The sequence below is a fragment of the Rosa chinensis genome, chromosome 7 (genome assembly GCF_002994745.2).
Source record: "Rosa chinensis cultivar Old Blush chromosome 7, RchiOBHm-V2, whole genome shotgun sequence".
Lineage (NCBI taxonomy): Eukaryota > Viridiplantae > Streptophyta > Magnoliopsida > Rosales > Rosaceae > Rosa > Rosa chinensis.
Window position 1 is genome coordinate 9,013,664 of NC_037094.1, and position 19,942 is coordinate 9,033,605.

The 19,942-nt window shown below is 37.5% G+C and overlaps 1 protein-coding gene across 1 annotated transcript; it reads right to left on the bottom strand.

Annotated features, from left to right (window-relative positions):
• Window positions 1-9,210: 9,210 nt before the first annotated feature.
• Window positions 9,211-11,837, bottom strand: LOC112177346 (zinc finger BED domain-containing protein RICESLEEPER 2-like). Its single transcript, XM_024315643.1, has 3 exons — window positions 10,062-11,837; window positions 9,413-9,920; window positions 9,211-9,314 (listed from the first exon to the last, which is right to left on the bottom strand). Exons 1-3 carry the CDS (start codon window positions 11,835-11,837, stop codon window positions 9,211-9,213), a joined length of 2,388 nt encoding a protein of 795 aa, XP_024171411.1.
• Window positions 11,838-19,942: the final 8,105 nt, after the last annotated feature.

Below are 19,942 nucleotides of genomic sequence, written 5' to 3' on the forward strand. Positions count from 1 at the left end.
ATCTTGAACCCACTAGTTCCTTCTATTTCAATATCATCATCATCATGACGTGGCATTTCTACGGGGCCACGTGCAGCGGAGGACGGGTCGGCTTCGGAGGAAAGAATGGTGCTCGGAGGTTACATGCACAATTTTTGGCTCTTTTTTCTGTGGGGCATTTTTGGAATTTCCTTCAACTTGTTGAGCTGTTTCATGCTTTGGACCTGGAATTGACTTACCAACATTCCTCAATTTTTACCGGGGTGAATTCCTAGGTTTACAGCTCATTTTAGTTTTGTGGATTGACTCGTTAGTATTAAAAAACGTATGAATTTACAGCTGATTGTAAGTTATATGTCTAAATAGATTGTTTATATTCGTAATTTCTAAATTATTCTATTTAAATAATTCAACCGATAACCTTCTAAAAAAAAAATCAATTCAATCGATAAGAAAGACACTGGTCTTGCAAATATGAACTCATTGTTTTTTTTTTTTTAAGGCTAAACTCATTGTTTTCTTTACTTTATGGCGCATTTTTTAAAGTTGGACTAAAGAATAACCCAAAAATAGGTCATGAATAGGTGATGAATGCGTAATGATCCTTAATAATTCGTTATGAAGCTATTATTTTTGTATATAGAAAAATTAGTGTTATTTTTTATGAATACTCTAAAATATTCAACTATTCAAGGACTTCTTGTTTTGATACAATGCTGTGGTGGGTAGTTTGAAAATTAGATATTAAGAACAGGTCGTACTAATTTTCATATTAAAAGAATTTTCCTTTTCACGATTTCCTTGTTAAAGCTACTTGTACTCAAACAGTTGGCTGTAAAACCAGAGTTTAAAAGTTGGATTATCCTTAACGGCTAGTATTTAAATTTTGGATGTATAAGCAACTATGCTAATTAAGCTAGCTATTATTTTGTTAGTTGAATCGGTCAGACTGAGATAAACTACAAAACTAAAACCTAATTTGAAAAGTAACTACAAAATTACAGCACTGTAATAATTCAACCTGCAGGTCGACACAGGTAGGCCACAACTGAAAAATGATTTGCACAACACAGGAGCCCAGAAGCAAGAACACGTGAGTTGCTGTATTGGCCATGAATGGAAAATGGTAGGGTGGTAAGTCAGAGCCTCTTAAATTTTGCACTGGTGTTTTCCATCTGTTGGCTTTCCTGAGTTGGGATCGATGAATATAAATGTGAAAACTTGCTGTAAAATATGTATGTAAAGCGTGATAGCAGTTTCTGTAAAACTGGATGCATTAAATTGGTCTGAGAGGTGATAGGTCTTGCTGAGATATGCCATATTTATTGTGGATTCAACAAATTTCAGACGTTTCGATTGTGGATCATAAATGTTACAGAACCCAGAATTTGCAGAAAACCTATGGAGCTAGACATTGCATATGGGGGTTTGTCACTTTGTCATATCAATCATACCAATTAAGGATCGGCTATAATAGGGTTAGCTAGCATGTGCTTTCACTAGGCTATCGCAATTGTAATCATAACACGAATGATCGATCCAACACATGATATTTCATGTCTAAATAATACAGGGAATTGCGTATTAAAAGGACTCGGTGTTATTTTTGGAATAAGTTTTCAAAAGCAATTGGAATTGAAGAAATAAATGGAAAACGAAAGAGGATGATATGGATGAGCAAAATTAATGGGAATTCAGAACAACCATCATGCATGTTGTCATGTTGGTGGTGGTTCCTAACTTCATTCCGAGAGGAAAAAAAATTAATTAACTTCATAGGATGAAATTAACTTCTTTGTTATGTCAATCTGTATATTTTAGGTTCTAAAATCAATATCATATTTACACAACCATCAAACAAAATGAAAAATTATTTGAACCAAATGACTTATAGACAAACGGCCAAACTTGGTGTTTTCAATAAAACACGGAATTCAGTGTGATGGTAGTTAAATGGTTGAACAAATTTAGATGCACTCGAAATCTTATTGTGATGATTTTTTGAAAATAGTGCATCAATTCTAATAGTACATTTTGTGATACGTTGAAGTAGTTCTGTATATTAGATCATGATCGAAACAATATCTGTTGGCGGTTGCATTTCCACTCACGAAGGTCATTGGTATGGTAATAACTTGCTATAATTTTCAATGTATGATATTACTATGTTCAAACAAGGGCAAGCAAATCAATTTTGTTAGAACATTTTGTGATACGGTTAAAGTAATAGTTTAGTTTGTTCTATATATTAAGATCATGGTCGATACAATATCTATTGGCGGTTGCATTTTCCACGCACAAAGGTCATTGGTATGGCAATAACTTGCTATAGTTTTCAATGTATGATATTATTACTGTTCTAATAAGGAAAGTAAAATCCACACTCATTCTTTCCATCTTTGGTTGTAGTTCTTATAAAAATACAAAAGTTATGTTACTAAAGACAAAATTGAAGTTACCAAAAGAGGAAACATAGAGTGTGGATTGTAAAATAAGAGGTGTAAATTTCAATTCCCTTAAACAAAGGCAAGAGAGTATAGAGTTGGAATCAATTTTATTTAAAACTAGCCCCTTAACATGTGCCCTGCACATGTCAATTAGTTTTTTTTTTTTTTTTAATTAAAAAATTTACTGCAATTTCTCTCCTAATTTTGGAGAAGCTTGTCATATTTTTATGGGATGTATTGCAATTTTTTCAAATATGATATAGTTTATTGACTATCTTATCCTCATATATAAATGATTTGTTTATTAATATTTATAATATGTGAGGGTATATATGGTACTTTAAAAATTTAACCATTTCCTCACTAATTGGTTTAATTATATAACTATATAAGATTTGGGTTGAGGATTTACACTTTGAGGTTCTCTCTTTTGAGAGTTGGTGGCGTCCTTTCTTTGCCCTTCATGGGCGCTTTTGCCCGGCTTCCGACTCCAATCTGAGCCTGTAGGCCTCTTTTTTCTTGCACTGTTTACCTTTCCTTTCTGTTTGCTTTCTTTTCCTTTGTTTTCCTTGTGTGGCCGACCCAATTGAATTGCCAAACCTCTCCTTTCTCCTAATCTTATTCTCGCCGTATTTCAGATCCGATCATGTGCACTGATTCGTTTTACATCTCCTACTGCTTGTTTGGCGTTAACAACGCATGCGTCACCTTTGATTTCGCTCCTTGGAGAGTTGCTTTAAGCGGCTACCCGCTAGTGCATACAGGGTTCGACCCATTGGTGCAACACAAGATTGATAACCGTTTGGTTGCTATCTTTGTGATCCCTTTGTGAATCTGTTTGGTTTTTTTTATCTTCAATTGTACTCAGTTCTTGCGGTGACTCTTCGATGCGGGTATGCATATGGAATTGGAGACTATTGTTGTGTGTTTGGAAGGAGTTTTTTGTGTGTTTCTTTGCTTGGATTTGTTTTCTTCATCTCCCAAGCAGCTTGGTTTGGTCGATTTGCTGTGGTTCATCCTGCTGCAATTTGCTTGTTGTTTTTTTTTTTTTTTTTTTTTTAATCCCCACCCCTCCCCACCCATGATGGGGCTCGAACTCCTGACCTCCCAAATGAGAGTTCAGAGCCTTACCACCCCACCAACACACACACACTGCAATTTGCTTGTTGTTGAGACTCTTCCACAGCGACTTCTCTGACGATGAGGGTATTGGGCCTCCCTGGTTTGGGCCCGTGTTGTTGTTTTGTGTGTCTTGTGGTTTTGGGCTTTTGGGCTGTTGTAATGTTTTCTCGGCCTTTCGGCTTTTTTGTTGTTGTAGTTTCTTTGTTTAATAGATTGCTCATTTGCAAACAAAAAAATTAAAAAAAGTTACGCTCTATGTAATTCCCCATTTACACAACATATAAAATTAAATAAGGTCAAACCTAAAATTGATTTTTTCAATAATATTTTTTAGGGAAAATGTCTATTTACTCAAATTTGAGCTACACTAACCCCAATTATCCAAACATCTTATAAGATTATCCACTTACCCAATAAATTACATATTTTTTACCCTAATACCCAATTAAGTATTTTTTAATTATTTTTTGTTTACTTTTGAGACAATTTTACCATCCCTCCTTTTGTCACTTAAGGAGAGAGAAGTCATTGGAGACTTTACCGGAGTCCGATCATTAGCCGTCGGACTCCAGTCACCGACTGTGGGACTCCGATCATCGGTCGTAAGAGATCGCCAGATGTCCCCTAAAAAGTCATTGGAAATCTCATACGTCACCGGAGAAGGAGAATATTATTGCATCCGAATAAAACCCAATAAAAAGTTTATTGCCCCCCAATAAGAAATTTATTGTCCCCCAATAAAATGTTTATTGAGAGTCAATAATTAGTAAAAAATGAAAATGTTTCTTGATTTTGAAAGTTTTGGGAAGTCTATTGGCTCCCTAATAAAAATTTATTTATTGACTCCCAATAAAAATTATTATTATCCTGCAATAATAATGTTATTGACCTGTAATAAAAACATTGTTGCCCCAATGAAATAAATTTAACCAAAACAAAAATCTCATGTTATACTCCATATGCCAAATTTAACAACATAGAAACTTAGCTCGCTAGTTTTGAATGGCAGCGTAACATAAGCAGTTTTTTTTCCAAGCGCCAGTAAAGTTGGCTTTCAACTCAAAAAAGCTTTGAATGGTCTCTGCATCTTTAGAAAGATGTTGTGCTTTTGCTCTGCATAATTGGGCGTGGATTCTTGTTCGAGTGAGTGAATGAGTAGTACTCACTTCAGGTCAGGTCATTATATGTGTTGATGAATAATAATTACACGGTGCTCTCTCTGCTATCTCGCTGCTCCCATCATCATCATCATCATCATATATATATATCATGAGATTTTAATTCGTTTGCATTTATGTATCACCAAATCACACCACCACTCTTTGCTCCACCACACAACGTTGTGGATTTCGGTGCTTCCTTAGGTCGACCCTGACATACATGAAGTCGTTGATGTTGTAGATCAAGATCGAGAGGGAAGGAGAGGAGCGGGTCTCTAAGTTTGAGATTGGAACATGAAACAGATATGAAGACCTGACTCTACCCGTCAAATTCGATCCAGCAATTCAGGAGGTCACCGCTCTTGACATCGATATCGGCAGCGCCGAGATCGTTGGAACCCGCCTCCACCGCCGTTGCTACCTTCAACCAACTCACCTGTAATTCCTGGTGAAGCAAAGATCATGACGCCACCGTCGGTCATCGAGACCTTTCAGAGAGAAGGGAGGAGGGGGCTTGCGAGAGAGAGAGAGAGAGAGAGAGAGAGAGATGAACAGAGTCATCGTGGTAGAGAGTCTGAGACCAAGAGAGACTTTTAGTGCAATTGGTAAATTTTGGAGTTTTTGGAGCTTATAACTTATAAGTGTCTTTTTAACATTAAATGGAGTATGTGGGCACCAAAACCCTAAAAATTTTAGAACGCGCCCCACGCGCGGAGAAAAGAGTCAAGAGAGGTTTTGTGCGATCTCTCCCGGCCGAACACCGCCGCCACGTTCTGGTCCGGGAGAGGATGATGTTTGGTTTCAATGCGAGCTTCTTTGGCAGAGGTTTGCTACAGGTTTGGAACAGGGTGGCTTGATTTGGTTTGGGTAGATCAATTTCGATCTGTTCTTTTGATCTTGGGCGAGAGTAAACGATGTGCAGCGCAGGGGTGGCTTGCCAACTAAATGGTTCTAGTGGTTTTGATTTGTGCTATGACTGGGATCTCCTGACGGTGTTAGGGCCGGAAAAGTCTGGCTCTTTGTGGGATTCGGTCTCAGACGGTCGCCTGGTTTTGGTGGTTTTCAAGGTGGCGCGGCGGTGGGAGTGGTTGCCTGCTGCATTTGCTCTTTGCTGGGGGATGTGATGTTTGGGCCGGGCCTCTGTTATTGGGTCTCTATGGTGTTCTTTTGTTTCTAGTTGTTTAGTTTCTAATTGTTTGTTTACAGTTATTGTCTTGTTGAAAATAAGTCCCTCCTTCTTTGAGCGAGGGTTTGGGTGTTTTAGTGTAATGTCGATGCCATTGTTATGGTGTCATGGTCGTAATGGTGTTTTGGTGTCGGTGCTTTCTGGTTGTCAACGTAATGGTGAATCACCTTTACACGTGGTCTGGCTGTTTTGGGACATGGTGTCTGAACAGGTGAAACAGTTCGTTTTTATGTTGACTGCTAGGGATTGGTTACTACTCAATGTAGCCCGCAGGTATGGGCGTAAAAGTTGGTTAGGGGATGGGCTTTTTTGACTCATGGATGTCAATCATATTGACGGACCCGTAACTATGGATCTGGTCGTTCTAATATTGTGTAATCTGTTTGGTTATTAATGAAATTTTATTCTTTTCAAAAAAAAAAAAAATGGAGTATGTGGGCACACAAATATGGGATTCAAATTTGCTCACCATTTTTATTTTGTAGTGATATCACAACTCAATTAAAACTTGCCACGTCATGTAGAATTAATTTAATACTTAAAATTTGTTTGTTTAATAAAACATTATGATTAACTATAATTATGTTTTATAACACATGACAGTTTTATATTGAGTAGTGGTATCACCACCAAAGTATTGGTGGTGAGCAAATTTGAATCCACAAATATGTTAATGGAGTAAGTGGGCATTTATTAAGCCAAATTTAAACATTTGGTCAAGTGCTCTATTTTCTATATTTCAAAACAGAAAACGAATCTTCTGTAAAATCTCAAACCAAGAAATCTATATGTTCCCTAGATTAGGTGATATCCTAATGGTTGATCAGAAGAATCAGAAGTGCCAAGTACTTTTTTAGGCTAATGAGTTTTTAAGTAAATATATTTGTATTGAATTATGGATTGTAAATAGAAATCAATATATTGGTATATCAGAGTCACTGGTTTTTGGATGGCATTTATATATATCATATACAGTAACTAGTTGCTGGCTCTATATATATGAACGAATATTCTTTGTCATTGATCCATGTGCCTGCTTGTAGTTTTTAAGATTATTTCTCTGCAGTGTCGACGAAGGTGAATCAGACCATCACTAAAAGATAACTAGATAAGGAAATTAATCCATATATATATATATATATATATATGATATTAGCGGGCCTCCGCCAATTTTTTTTTTTTTAATTTTACATATATATGTTGTATAATTATATATTTTACTTTCGCCAATTTCAAACAATGGGGCCGCGCTAGTGCATCGGTGACATAGTTTTGGTGCTGGTGTGCTGCTGCTGTTTGAAGCACACCAGCACCAAAGTTTGAGTCGTAGTGAGTTTTTTTTTTTTTCCTTAATTAATTTCTTTGTAATTAAACGTTTTTTGTTCCTTCTTTTTCCAGCTTCTATGGAAAGAATATTTTGGAATTGAATACTAATGTATTAGCCCTTTGTTTTTAATTGGTTTCTTTTGTAATTAAATATATTTTGTTCTTTTTTATTTTTCTACTTCTAAGAGAAAAATTATTTTGGAATTGAACACCTTATTTTTTTTTTTGCATTAATATTAATGTAGGGATTCAATTATATATATATATATATAAATTTGTTCAATTATATTAGGCCACATGTTAATTATTTACCTCAGATCTCCAAAATGTTAGGACCGGCTCTATATGTATTGAAGAAAGCTTATAAGCGAATCAACTATAGCATATGAATTAATGACATATTTTACACGGTTGCTGAATGCATGAAAACAGCTCTGTATATTATGAATTTGCACTTGTACATTCTGGGAAGCGAGAAAATTATAGGAAAGATGTTTGGAAGTTTGGGTTGATATTGAATAATAGTGGTGTTGATAAGTTCTTAAACCAGTGAAGTTTCAGTCACTGGGTGATTTACTAGGTTGCAGTGTTGCACCAGCACCAAATACCTACTTTGCATTTGGAGCTTAATTTGCTTCAAATCGTGCACTATTTTTTTATTTTTTTATTTTTTATAAGCATCATGCATTATTATGGTGCGAAAGATCGTTGAGATTGTTTTGTCATGTAACAGATTTGATTTATTATTTTTGATCTTTCTATCGAATTTCAACATATGAATTGCCCTATGTTACAATGCATATTAAAACATCTCTCATCTTTCCTGACATTAGCGGATCATCAGATATTCACATAACATGACTGCTGCACCTAAAAATTCTCTACCCCATGTGACGAGTGTGATCTGAGACACCGAGCCATGACCCAAATATGTGACCTACATCTGCGAGCCACTGACCCATATTCAGACATGTGGCAATATGATAGCTTGAAACAAATGAATGCGTGGTTGTTAAGCCACATGGCAATACTTTAGAGTAGGGCTGGGCACGGGCCGGAACGGGCCGGTTATAGGCCGATACCGAGCCCGGTACCGGAAATATTTTTCGGGACGGGACGGGACGGGCCTTGGTTTTTTTGAATATGGTACCGACGGTACCGAAACCGAACGGGATCGGATCGGGCCCGGGCCCATTTCGGGATCCCAGACTCCCTTGTTTTTTCCTATCACTTGATTCACTTAAGGATATCTGGTTTTCCAGATTTCACTCATCCCAGAATGCAAATACATATTTCTAGCAGTCCTAGCACTACAGCCTACAAATCTACAATGTTGACACATTCAATTGTCTTAAAACAAATCAAAATGAAGCACATTTGGCCATTTTCCATGAAAAGAAGAAAAGAAGAATGACAAGTTGACAACAATCACAACATGTCAATATCTGCACATGACAAAACATCAAGTCAAAAAACTGCAACTGATTTAATTAATTGTAGATCCCATTCATTTCATTGATCTCAGTATGCAGCCCTGCAAGTGCAAGAACCTAACAAACTAGCTCCACTAGTACCCAAATTTGAAAACAAATCAAACTGTACTAAGGCTATTGTCTTGGTGCTGCACAGGAGGAGAATGATTGCTACAAAAAATGCAGTTATGCACTAAAACAGTAAAACAATAGAACCTGCAAATTTGACACACTTGCACAGTTGCACTATTTCACAATCTAATATGAGTAATATCAAATTATCAACTAATCAACACTTCAACACAATGAAAGACCAAGCAAATCAGAAACGAATCAACTCAAAGTTTTGCAGAAGTGCAGATAACAATGCAGAAGTGCAAATCAAAACAAAATTCTGCAGAACTGCAGAAGTGCAGATAACAATGCAGAACTGCAGAACTCAAAGTCTAAAACACAACAACACAAGTACACAACAGTGACAACACAACCATTATCAAACTCACAAGGTGCAAACTGAACTAGTCAATAGAAATAGGGACTGCAGCCTTTCCCTTCGATTTTGCCCTCGGGATTGTTGGACCACTTGGACGTGTGTTCCTGCTTGATGCACTGCTCTCATAATCTAACCAAATACCAAAAAAATAAAAGTAAGCAGTCGAAGTTGTTCAGCACTTGCAAGAACACAGAAAAAAAAAATTAAAATGCAAACTGATCAAGTACCTAATTCAGCTTGTTCATAGAACTCGGTGTTTTCAATGGAAGGCTCCTCATCTACCACTTGAGCAATATCATCTCCCAACAACCAATTCTGCATGCATATTAAACCCTCCACTGATTTAGGAGTCAATGAACTCCTAAATGTATCAATCACTCTGCCTCTGGTGCTAAAAGAAGACTCTGATGCTACTGTGGATGTTTGAATGGCAAGTACATCTCTTGCTATTGCTGCCATAACAGGGAACTTAGGACCATTTATCTTCCACCAACACAATATGTCGAAATCCTCTTCCTCATCATCAACAAATTCAAGGGGAGCATTCAAATACTGATCCACTTCATGTACCATGACAGCCTGATCACTCTCTTGGACCACCTTTTTCCAATTGTTTAGCATCTGACCCCTTACACCTTTCTTAGGATTACTTCGGCTACTAGTGATTGTGCTGCTTGAACTTGTAGGGCTTGGATGCCTGCGCATATGTCTGCCACCATCTACTGTTGGTGCATACTAAGAAGCAATAAGACAAAAAATTATGCATTAATACTTAGAACAAACTAAGACACAAAAAGATGAAAAGTAAAAACATAAACAGCCTCGAAACAAAGTGTAAAATCATCAAAGTTCGAGTTGTAACTCATCGTATAGTGCCATCAATAGAGATTTAATCTCATCAGTTCTGTGTTGCACATCAAAGTCATCCAAACCCTCTTCCTTCAAGGAATGTGTGTAATTCCTAAGCTTGAACCTTGCATCGAGTACAAGTCCGATAATAACCAAGTGGTTGAGGTCTTGAAAGCTGCCATAGTATTTCAAAAACCTAGATTTCATATTTGCAGCCATATCGGTTAAAACCTTTTCTGTATCGGAACCAGTTGCTATCTCAGGTTCAAGGAATAGGCTGTTGATGTTTTTCTCCATTGTTACGACAACATGAAATGTCGTATGCACAGTTGGATGCAAGCTTGCACTAACTCGCAGCGTCACGTCGTAAAAAACTCTAAGTAGATCAACAAAAATCTCAGCCTTTTCCCAATCTGATTTTGCAGGTGGTCCAACTCTGTTTCTCTTGTTAGTATTAGGAATCAGATTGCCCTCCTCATCATACTCCTCTTCTGGTTCCTTAAAATAACCTAGATACAGCTGATCCTCATCTTCCTCCATCCTAACAAAAGCTTTCTTGAATTTTAAGGCTGCCTCCAACATTAGATAAGTTGAATTCCATCTTGTTGGGACATCAAGACAAACCAGCCCTTTAAGAGGAAGCTTTACCCTTTCCACAGCTTTTCGAAAACTATCTAGTCGATTAGGTGAAGACCTAACATACTTGACAACATTCCTAATGGCTAAAACACTCTTTTGCAGCCTCTTCAAGCCATGTCCCACAATCAGATTGGTTATGTGGGCTGTGCATCTCACATGCATGTATTTACCACCTAAAACTGGTTTGTAACCTTCAGATTTGTTCATCTTTGATATAAGCCACTCTAAAGCTGACTTATTGGCAGATGCATTATCGACAGTGATGGTTAAAACTCTCTCAATGTCCCACTGCAGTAAACATGACTCTATAAGCCTGCCTATGGTTGCCCCTTGATGATTTTGGATAACACAAAAGTTTATAACCCTCTTGTGCATTTTCCAATCAACATCAACGAAATGGGCAGTAAGCACCATATAGTTAATGTTTTGCACACTAGTCCAAGTGTCCGTTGTAAGACACACCCTGTAAGCCTTCAAAATCTTGATTAATTCTTTTTTCTGTGCATCATACATTCTTAGAAAGTTTGTAACTAGTTTCCTACGAGAGGGTACTTTAAACAGAGGGCACACTCTAGTACAAAACCGATTAAAACCTTTCTTCTCAACAAAGGTAAAGGGCAACTCATCTATGACAATCATTTCTACACAAGCTTCTAGATAGTCATCTTGATCATAAGCTACTGCAGTTAGCTTGTTTCCCTGAGACTTATCACCTACAAGAACCCTCTGAGTCTTGCTAATATTAGGTGGATAGTACCTACAAAATTGATTAATATGCCTAATCATCCCCGAAGTCCCATTCTTAGAACTATCCACTGCAAAGTCTCCAATTTTCCCTCTAGGACAGTAAATACAGTGAGCTCTTTTTTTAACAATGTCTATCTCATTCCCTTCAGCATCTTTACCCTTCTCAATCTTGTCATACTCCTTAAAATGTTCCCAAACAAAACTACGTTTAGCAGAACTAACCGGATTAGCAGAATCACTTGGAGTTGCAGAACCTGCTTGAGTTGCAGGAGCTTCATCATTTACAGGAGCTTGCTGGCTTGAAGTGGCTGGAGCTTCAATTTGAAGAGGAGCAGAAGGTGAGGTTGCAGTTGAAGAATCTTCAAGCCCTGAAGCAGTTGGATGAGGCCGAGCAACTGGTTTCTTCCCCCTAGCCATGGAAATTGGAATCGAAGAATTGGTTGAAATTGGTCAGTTTAGGAGAAAGTGGAAGAATGGGGTAAGAGATGAGATTGGGGATTTCAGAGAAGAGAAGAAGTGAAGAATGAAAAAAGAGAAAATGGATGAATTGGGGATGGATTCGGAGAAGAGAAGAAGTGAAGAATGGAAGAGAAAATGGATGAATTGGGGAATTAGGGATTGGGTCGAATGGATTTGGAGAAGAGAATAGGGAATTATGGATTAGGTCGAATAGATGAATGGTCGATATGATCGAATAATCGATAGTTCATAGTTAATATCGAGATCGTGTGCATTCAGTCCTACATGAAACCATTCGTAGGACTAATCAGATACAGCCACGTCATCAAACGGGACGGGACGAGATTAAACGGGACCGTTATGGTTAGAACCGGTACCGGGCCCGATTTCTCATAACGGGACGGGTTCGGGTCGGGACCTACATTTTCCAAATTCATCCCGTACCGTCCCGCCAATTTTCGGGCCGGGATCTGGATATCGGTTTCAGGTGCCCAGCCCTACTTTAGAGAATGCAAAGTTTGAGGCCGGAAACCAAAACCTAGCTATCAGGGCAGAAGTCTAGAATACGCAGGCTATCAGTATTAATTAAGCAAACAATGCTTATGGTTAAATTTTTAAAATACTAAAAATTGCCCTCCTCTTTATATTAACCTACAGCCAGTGAATTTTAATACATAACGGATAGAAAAGTAAAAACCAAACACAAAAACATAAAAAGATTTGACACGTATGATAGGAAGGGAGCGAAACTGCTGAGCAGTTATGCTTTCGCCCGCTAAATCAATTCTTCACTTCTGCAAGTGCAATCAGAGAACCAAAAATGAGAGTGATTTCTGTAATTGTTACTCTACGATTCAATCCATATGAAGTCCTTACTTCAACCAATAAGGTATGCCTTTGCTTTATGTATCGAAAGGGTTGGCAATTAGCCTCTAGGTGTGTCAATCTTTGCCTACCAATTTTGGGGTTCTTTGTTTATTGGAAGAAAATTGAACAGAGCATAATTTTGTATTGCAAGAGAGGATCAATTAGGAGGCTATCGTGGATAAAGAAGGTTATGTCCACAAGAATGATCCACTAGGAAGAGGATCAAGGATGCTATGTGGATAAACAAAAGCCTGTGATTTTGGAGAAATTAGGGTGGACTGGTAGTATACTTTGATCAAGAGATGTTTAAGACGATTATTTTGCTCAAAAGTACAGTAGGGGAGGGCAATTAATACCGATGATATTATGAATGATTTTTTTGTGTGTTTTTGAATTATTTTGGTTGTGTGAATGGTAGGTGTTGTATATATTCGTTGATGGGTTCTTCTTTGTTAGCCTATAGGTACTTCTTGGCATATCTTTTTATGTTCTTTTATCTTATTTATGTTGTTTGGCCTAATTATGCTTCTTATTATTTGCAGAATAGTTCTAGGAAATCCACAAGCAAAAAAGGTTGATTGTCAGGCAATGTGTCCCGCTTTTAGATCATCCAACAAGGGTTTCTTAGTTTTTAGGTGACTTTCTTCTAATTGACTAATTCATGTACTTTGTACACCAGTTTCATGTCCAGTTACCCATTGGCTTAGAGCTAATTGTGCAAACATTTTTGAAGCATCTTACCAAAACTGTGTAACTAATATCCAGTCTCATCTGTGTTCAAGTTGTCACGATGTCTTCGTTGTAGCTCCCTATTTTTGTTTTTGTTTGTTTTGATTTTTTTTTTCTATATATTTTATAGGTTGTGGTATCAGGTATTAACTTGAACCAGGTTTGCTTCTTTCTCTTGCCAATCTTTTGAATTGCATAATGGGAACTTTTTACCAATACCATGAAACCAGATGGCAGTAAGGATCACAATGCATATTCTCTTTAATAAATCAAATTGTGATGGATAAACATGAAGAAGAAAATGACTAATTGCAGGATCATAATGCATTGTCTCTTTACTAAATAAAACTGTGATGGATAAACATGAAGAAGAAAATGACTAATTGCACAAGATAGAATGAAAAATCCATTGTTATAGATGAGAACAATGTTGTGATCTGACTATAATTTATTATTTGAAAAGGAAATTGTTCAAAAAGTTTATTGAAATATGAGGCATTTGTGTTGATATGCAAGACATAGAGCATCTAAGTGAACAAGTTGAATCTATAGTTTAGCTTGAGCATTTTTTGTATATGGAGTATTGTTCGTTAACCTTGCAAAGTTAGTGATAGGTTAACGATACATTTGAGTAGAAAATAGCAAACTCGGTGAAGCTCAATGTATACCAAATAAAAAGAAGAAAGACGATATGAGGTTTCGCACACGCATATAAAGCAAAAATATATTTTAAAAATATACATCGCACGCGCTAGCGCGGCCCTTCCACACGCATACGTATGCGCGTGTAGGAAGGCTAGTAAGTTATGCAGCCAATGTCTGTTAAGACGGAGGGGCTTAATTGACAATTCTACTCACTGTATTAATCAGGGTAAAACATCTTTTACAGTCCTCCTCGTTAGCGCATCAGCCACCACAATCCAATTTTGTTCGTCTTCTTCTTCTTCATGCTTCTCCTCGTCAGCCAGAAAGCACATTCTGCAACCGTATGAAAACTGATTAGGGATTAGGACCCATGTCCGCAAAGATTTAGATTTACTTGGCATCGATTTGTTGAACCCAATTTGTTGTTTTCAATAGTATGTTATCACCGGATACCGTATTCCATCGAAGGAAAAATCCATCTAGGCTGTCGAGATTTACTGCACCGGATTTTGTTGTTGATGTTCTGCAGAACTTATTAATTATCAGACCCAGATTAGATTTTTGATAGCTCCTCATCAAACTTCTGAGTCATATTATTACTTAATCAAAGAGATAATAAGGACCATGAAGCCCAGCTCTATGTTGGGAAACTGGCTGGGAACTACTCCTATGATCCATCTTCAAATTCTTTCTGATAAATGCAGATGAGACATATATTACATGGGTTCTAGAAGGATCTGGGTAGTTAATCACTATATATCTTGACCAATATTTGTGAGATGGGATGACATATATCTTCAGATTTCGCAATTTCGCTATTCCGCCCTAGTTTTCTAAGATCTGAAAGTTTCCTCATCGACTTCATCGTTTGAAAGTTGAAAGTCTTCATCATCTTCGCCTACACCATCCTTCAGAATGATCTTCACGTACACCGCCTTATATATTTGACCGACCACTTCCCTTCACTATGGATGTGCTCTGTGAAGAGAAAATCCCCTGTTTTGTTCATTAACCAGAGCTTTCTTTCATCGTTGAGATGAAGAAGAGAAGGGTGACGTCTCGTGGCTTCAAGAAAACACTAGGCTATAATGTCCTCATGTGAGAATTGATTAATTAATCCCCACATTTTTTACTTTGACAGCCACCAATTTACTCATAACGATCGTCAATTGCGAAATTACCTGATGCCCCTACTTTCAGCCATTCTGTGGCGTAAAGAGAGCCACGTCTCCTTTTGTCAGCAGCTGCAAGTTACAACCTGTGTATTCTAGCTGCCTCCGGTATCAGGATGTGTTTAATTAGCCAATGGCTTCATCAGCATGAGTTGACAACGTATCAACCTAAACTTTTCATAAGGCTTAATAGCCAATTTACTACTCTAAGTTTTAACACTATCCTAGATTTTATTTTCGTCAATTTGCTATCTTGAATATTATTTTTGATAGTTTGCTATCTTACGTTTTCAAAATTAGCCAATTTACTACACTTTCGTTATATGACTCATCATATTAATTTGTCAATTCCTTTGTCAAAATATTGATGAATTTTAAAAATATAGGGCAGAAAATGACTAATTTTAAAAATTTAGGAAAACAAATTGGTTAATCTTGAAAGCCTAGAGAATTAAATTTGAGGGAATGGTAGCAAATTGGCTAAAATAAAATCAAGGATAGTAAATTAACTGAAATAAAACCTAAAGTAGCAAATTGATATTAAGATGAAACTTATGATAGCAAATTGACAATTATGCCTTTTCATAATAATTAATACTGGAAATAGAATAAACAAATTAATAATATCTAACAACAAAAAGAGAAGGAGAATTAGGTAATAAATAACAGAGATTAGACTTTGTGCTTATAACTATCGAATCATATAATATAAGTTCTTGATAATTTGGTAAATAATAACTGAGTATATAGTTTGATGTGATATAAAGACCGAAATTATCTTTAGATGCATTATCTTTAGATTTTTAATTTAATACTTATAGTGCGCCACAAAATTATTAATATCTGGAGATAGAAAATTTAAAGGTTTTTTTTTTGTCAAGTATAGAAAATTTAAAGGTTGAAAGATCGATGTAGAGCCCATTAATATTATCATGTTACTTTACCTACTTTTAGTTACATTTAATATATGAACACATGACTATTTTAGCACTTAACACATCGCTAAACACTAATACTGTTGCAAGTAATAGATAATCTTTGGAAAATGATTGGACTTACGAAAATGATATCCATAGATAAAGTGATCCGTGACTCGTGACTAATATATATTGATCAAATAATTTACATGACATTATGTATGAGATGTTGGGTTTCAATAATTTCGACTCGGATTCCACAAAATGGTGGTGCGATGGGATTGCAGATGGGGAAATTGAATTTGGAAGAGACATTTGCCTCAGATTTACCAGATAAGTTGGGATCGATGCGTCTGCATTTCCTTGCAATAATACCAAGTCGAAATGACTTGGATTTGATATTGCATACGTTAGTGCCTTCACATTCACATTAGACTATTAGAGATCCCATTAGAGATTGTTGCTAATTTTTGTTTTATTATGCTCGCAGATTAGAGGAAAATGGTTAACACTCCAAAACCAATACCCTTTTTTTATTTTTTATTTTGAAGAGAAGCGGAGTTGAACTCCATTCAATAAATCAATGACGTCATTGCGTCAAGCTAGAGGAATTCGAAAATCCCTTATAATACAAATTGAAGAACATATCAAGTCTGCACAAAGCAGATGTGCCTATACTAAAAAGTCCAAGCAGAGTACAAACAGCTCAAAGCAGCCAAATTATTACTAGCCTACAAAACTAAAACCTAAACGAACTGCAGATAAGAAAAGCAAAAAATAATAAAACTTCCCTAACCCTACCCTATCTGAAGATGGAACCACTGTCTTGAGTGTGTCTTGACACCTAAGACTCAAATGGTGTACGTCGCAACAAATCAACACAGTCACACAGTAACATCAAAAACATAGAAATAGGGCTAGAGAAGAAACTGACTAGCTCACCAAAAGCACATCCCAGCCCAAACTAAGTGAAAAGGAAAAAGGAGAGCTGGGCCAAAAAACAAGGCCCAGGTCATTAGGCTGCAACCACAACCCAGCAAGGCAAAGGTCCAAGCCCACTGCCAAGATCCATCTTCCTCACACTAGTTGTACTAGACTAGCCTTCCAGGAAGGCTGCCCCACCATTCACTGTTTCGGTGGCCTCCATCGCTGGGTCCTAGAGTCCGACATGGAAGCCTACTTCAAACAAACGATCGAAGGAGGCTCGAGATACCTCCGCCGCTGACTGAGAAAACCTCACATGCTCTTAAAGACCGTGGTTGTCGCCGACCGACTTAGAGGAACATAGCCCCCTCTGCAAACCTCGTCAGAGTCTTATGAAGCCGCCGCCGAATTGCGAGATCAAGGTTTGGCACCTAGACGACTCCGAACAGATCCACCACTGTGATCAACCACGCCTTCGTCATCGATTGCAGCTCTCGCTACCCTCACCCTTCGTCGCGCCTTCACCTAGCCACCCTTACGCTGGTGCCTTACTGATGCTTGGTTTGGGGAACCTGCGTTCACCGTCGCCAACGTGCAAAACATTAGGTTTTGCTCTACGAGGTCGCTCCAAAGACTTCAGAGGCCTCTGCTGCGTTTGCAAAGAACAACCAATACCCTCTTCTTTATTGTTGGTGATTTGACAAAATCATACCTTATTGTCTCCAATGTGTAGTGAAAATCTTATTAAATTCTATGAAAATAGTCATTTATAGAAAAGATAAATGAGATATGTATTATGTATTATGTATATATATTTTTCTCATTTATATACTTGGTGATGAGGAACTAGCTAGTTTCTCAAGATAAAGGGTATAGGATAATATGACATAAAACAAGGGTCATTCGGAGTGGTTTATTATGCTCTTAATTACAATACAAATTTTAGTTTCTTGAACTCTATATATCGTTCGTAATTTTCTTTTCATTACGTATTATCATTTTTGTGTATAGTTAATGTTTGAGTTAAATTCACCATTAGTTCCTCAACTTTTATGCACCGGCCAGTTTGATACCCAAACTCACATAGCTATCAATGTTATCAACGACATACTTTAGTCAATGTTTCATCAATCCTCTGTTAAGTAGGATGATGTGGCATATATATGGGGCAAAAACATCTTTTTAACTTGTTAATAAAATATATTGAATTACATTGAAAAAAAATTAATATTTGTTCACATACTTCTTTTCTTATTTTTTTTTAAATTTTTTCTCTTGCTTAATTTCTGGAACGAGTCCATATGTTTTTCTCTTTCTTTTGTTTTGAGCTTTAGCATGAGTTCTTTGTAAGAAAAAAAGAAGGAATTCCATATCTGAGATGGTGAAAGTGTATTGGTTTGTTGTTGGTGGTGATGGTTTTGGTATTTAGAAAATCAATTCAGGTGTTGTTCTTATTAGAGGAAAGTTAATAGAAATCTGGTTTTTTGACTCCGATTTCAGTCACGATCTCAAACTCTTTGTGTGAATTCATCTTGACTGAAATCTCTACAACCTTTTCTCGCCATTTTCTATCTTCATTTATTTCTTCATCATCTTCCAAATATTCGGTTCGACAAGTTTTTTACCACATCATGATTGTGTCACACTTAGTTTATGAACTCCATCCCTTAATTTTTTTTCTCCCATTCAAACAAACTGTAGCTTTCACGAAACACACAAGTCAGATTGTCAACAGTAGGATGAAGCGCCATTCTATATGGCAATTCAAAACTTAAGTATAGCTGTCAATGAGGACTCTATCCACAGACCATTTATCGAGCATGGCGTCGATCAAGAATGGATAGTCGTGGGGGAGATGTACTCCACGCTCTTCTTCTTCGGAGAAGGTTATGGGTTCCCACCCAGATCTTAGTAGCTTAGTGGACCTCTCATAGCAGATGTTGCAGACTTCTTTGGGGTGGTTGACGCGTGCATAACGCATTCTTGCCCTATGAGACATGTTGGTGATAGAGGCACTGCCGTCTATGGTGTTGATGCGATGCATGGGCTCGATATTGGCGACTACTGGCGGTGGCTGTCGCACCTTGAATTGCTCCAGTTTGCCATCACAGTACAAAGTCTTGATTGCCATTTTAAGAGCATTGCAGTTGTTGGTTTTGTGACTGTTGTTCTTGTGGTATTTGCACCACTTGCCGGTGTTCCTCGGTTTGCCCACCCTAGGATATTTTCTTGGTGGTGGTGGTGGGATTTGATCCTTGCATTGATCGTATATTTCTTCATATGAGGCCATGAGGACTGTGAACACTGCATACAGCTGAGAGGACTCCGCCTGCTTGCTGCGGTTGTCCCTGTGGGGTGAGCGGTTGCCCTTGTGATAATGTTGGTCATTTTTCCACTTTCTTTGGTAGTTGTTTTGCTGCCACTCTCTCTTTTTGTCAGCCGACAGTGTGGTAGGGGTTTTGCTAGCGGTTTTTTGCTGATTGGAGGAAGGCTGACTAGACTTTGCTGGCGTTGGCGGAGGTGTTGGGGTTTCTCCATATGTAATGAATTTTGCCTGTGCATGGAGGACGGCCTCGCTCATGACATGGTCATAAGCTGCGTTTGGATGATTATAATTTAGATGATAGAGGAATGGTCCAATTAGAAGTCCTTGCTTAAAGGCTTTTAGTGCTATCATTTTGTCAAGGTCGCGGCACCGAGATGCCGCTGCTATCCACCTATTGATAAATGCCTTTAATGTTTCCTCTGCATCCTGCTTAACACTGAACAATTGGCTTGTGTTGTGATGTCTGGAGGCCAACAGGATGAA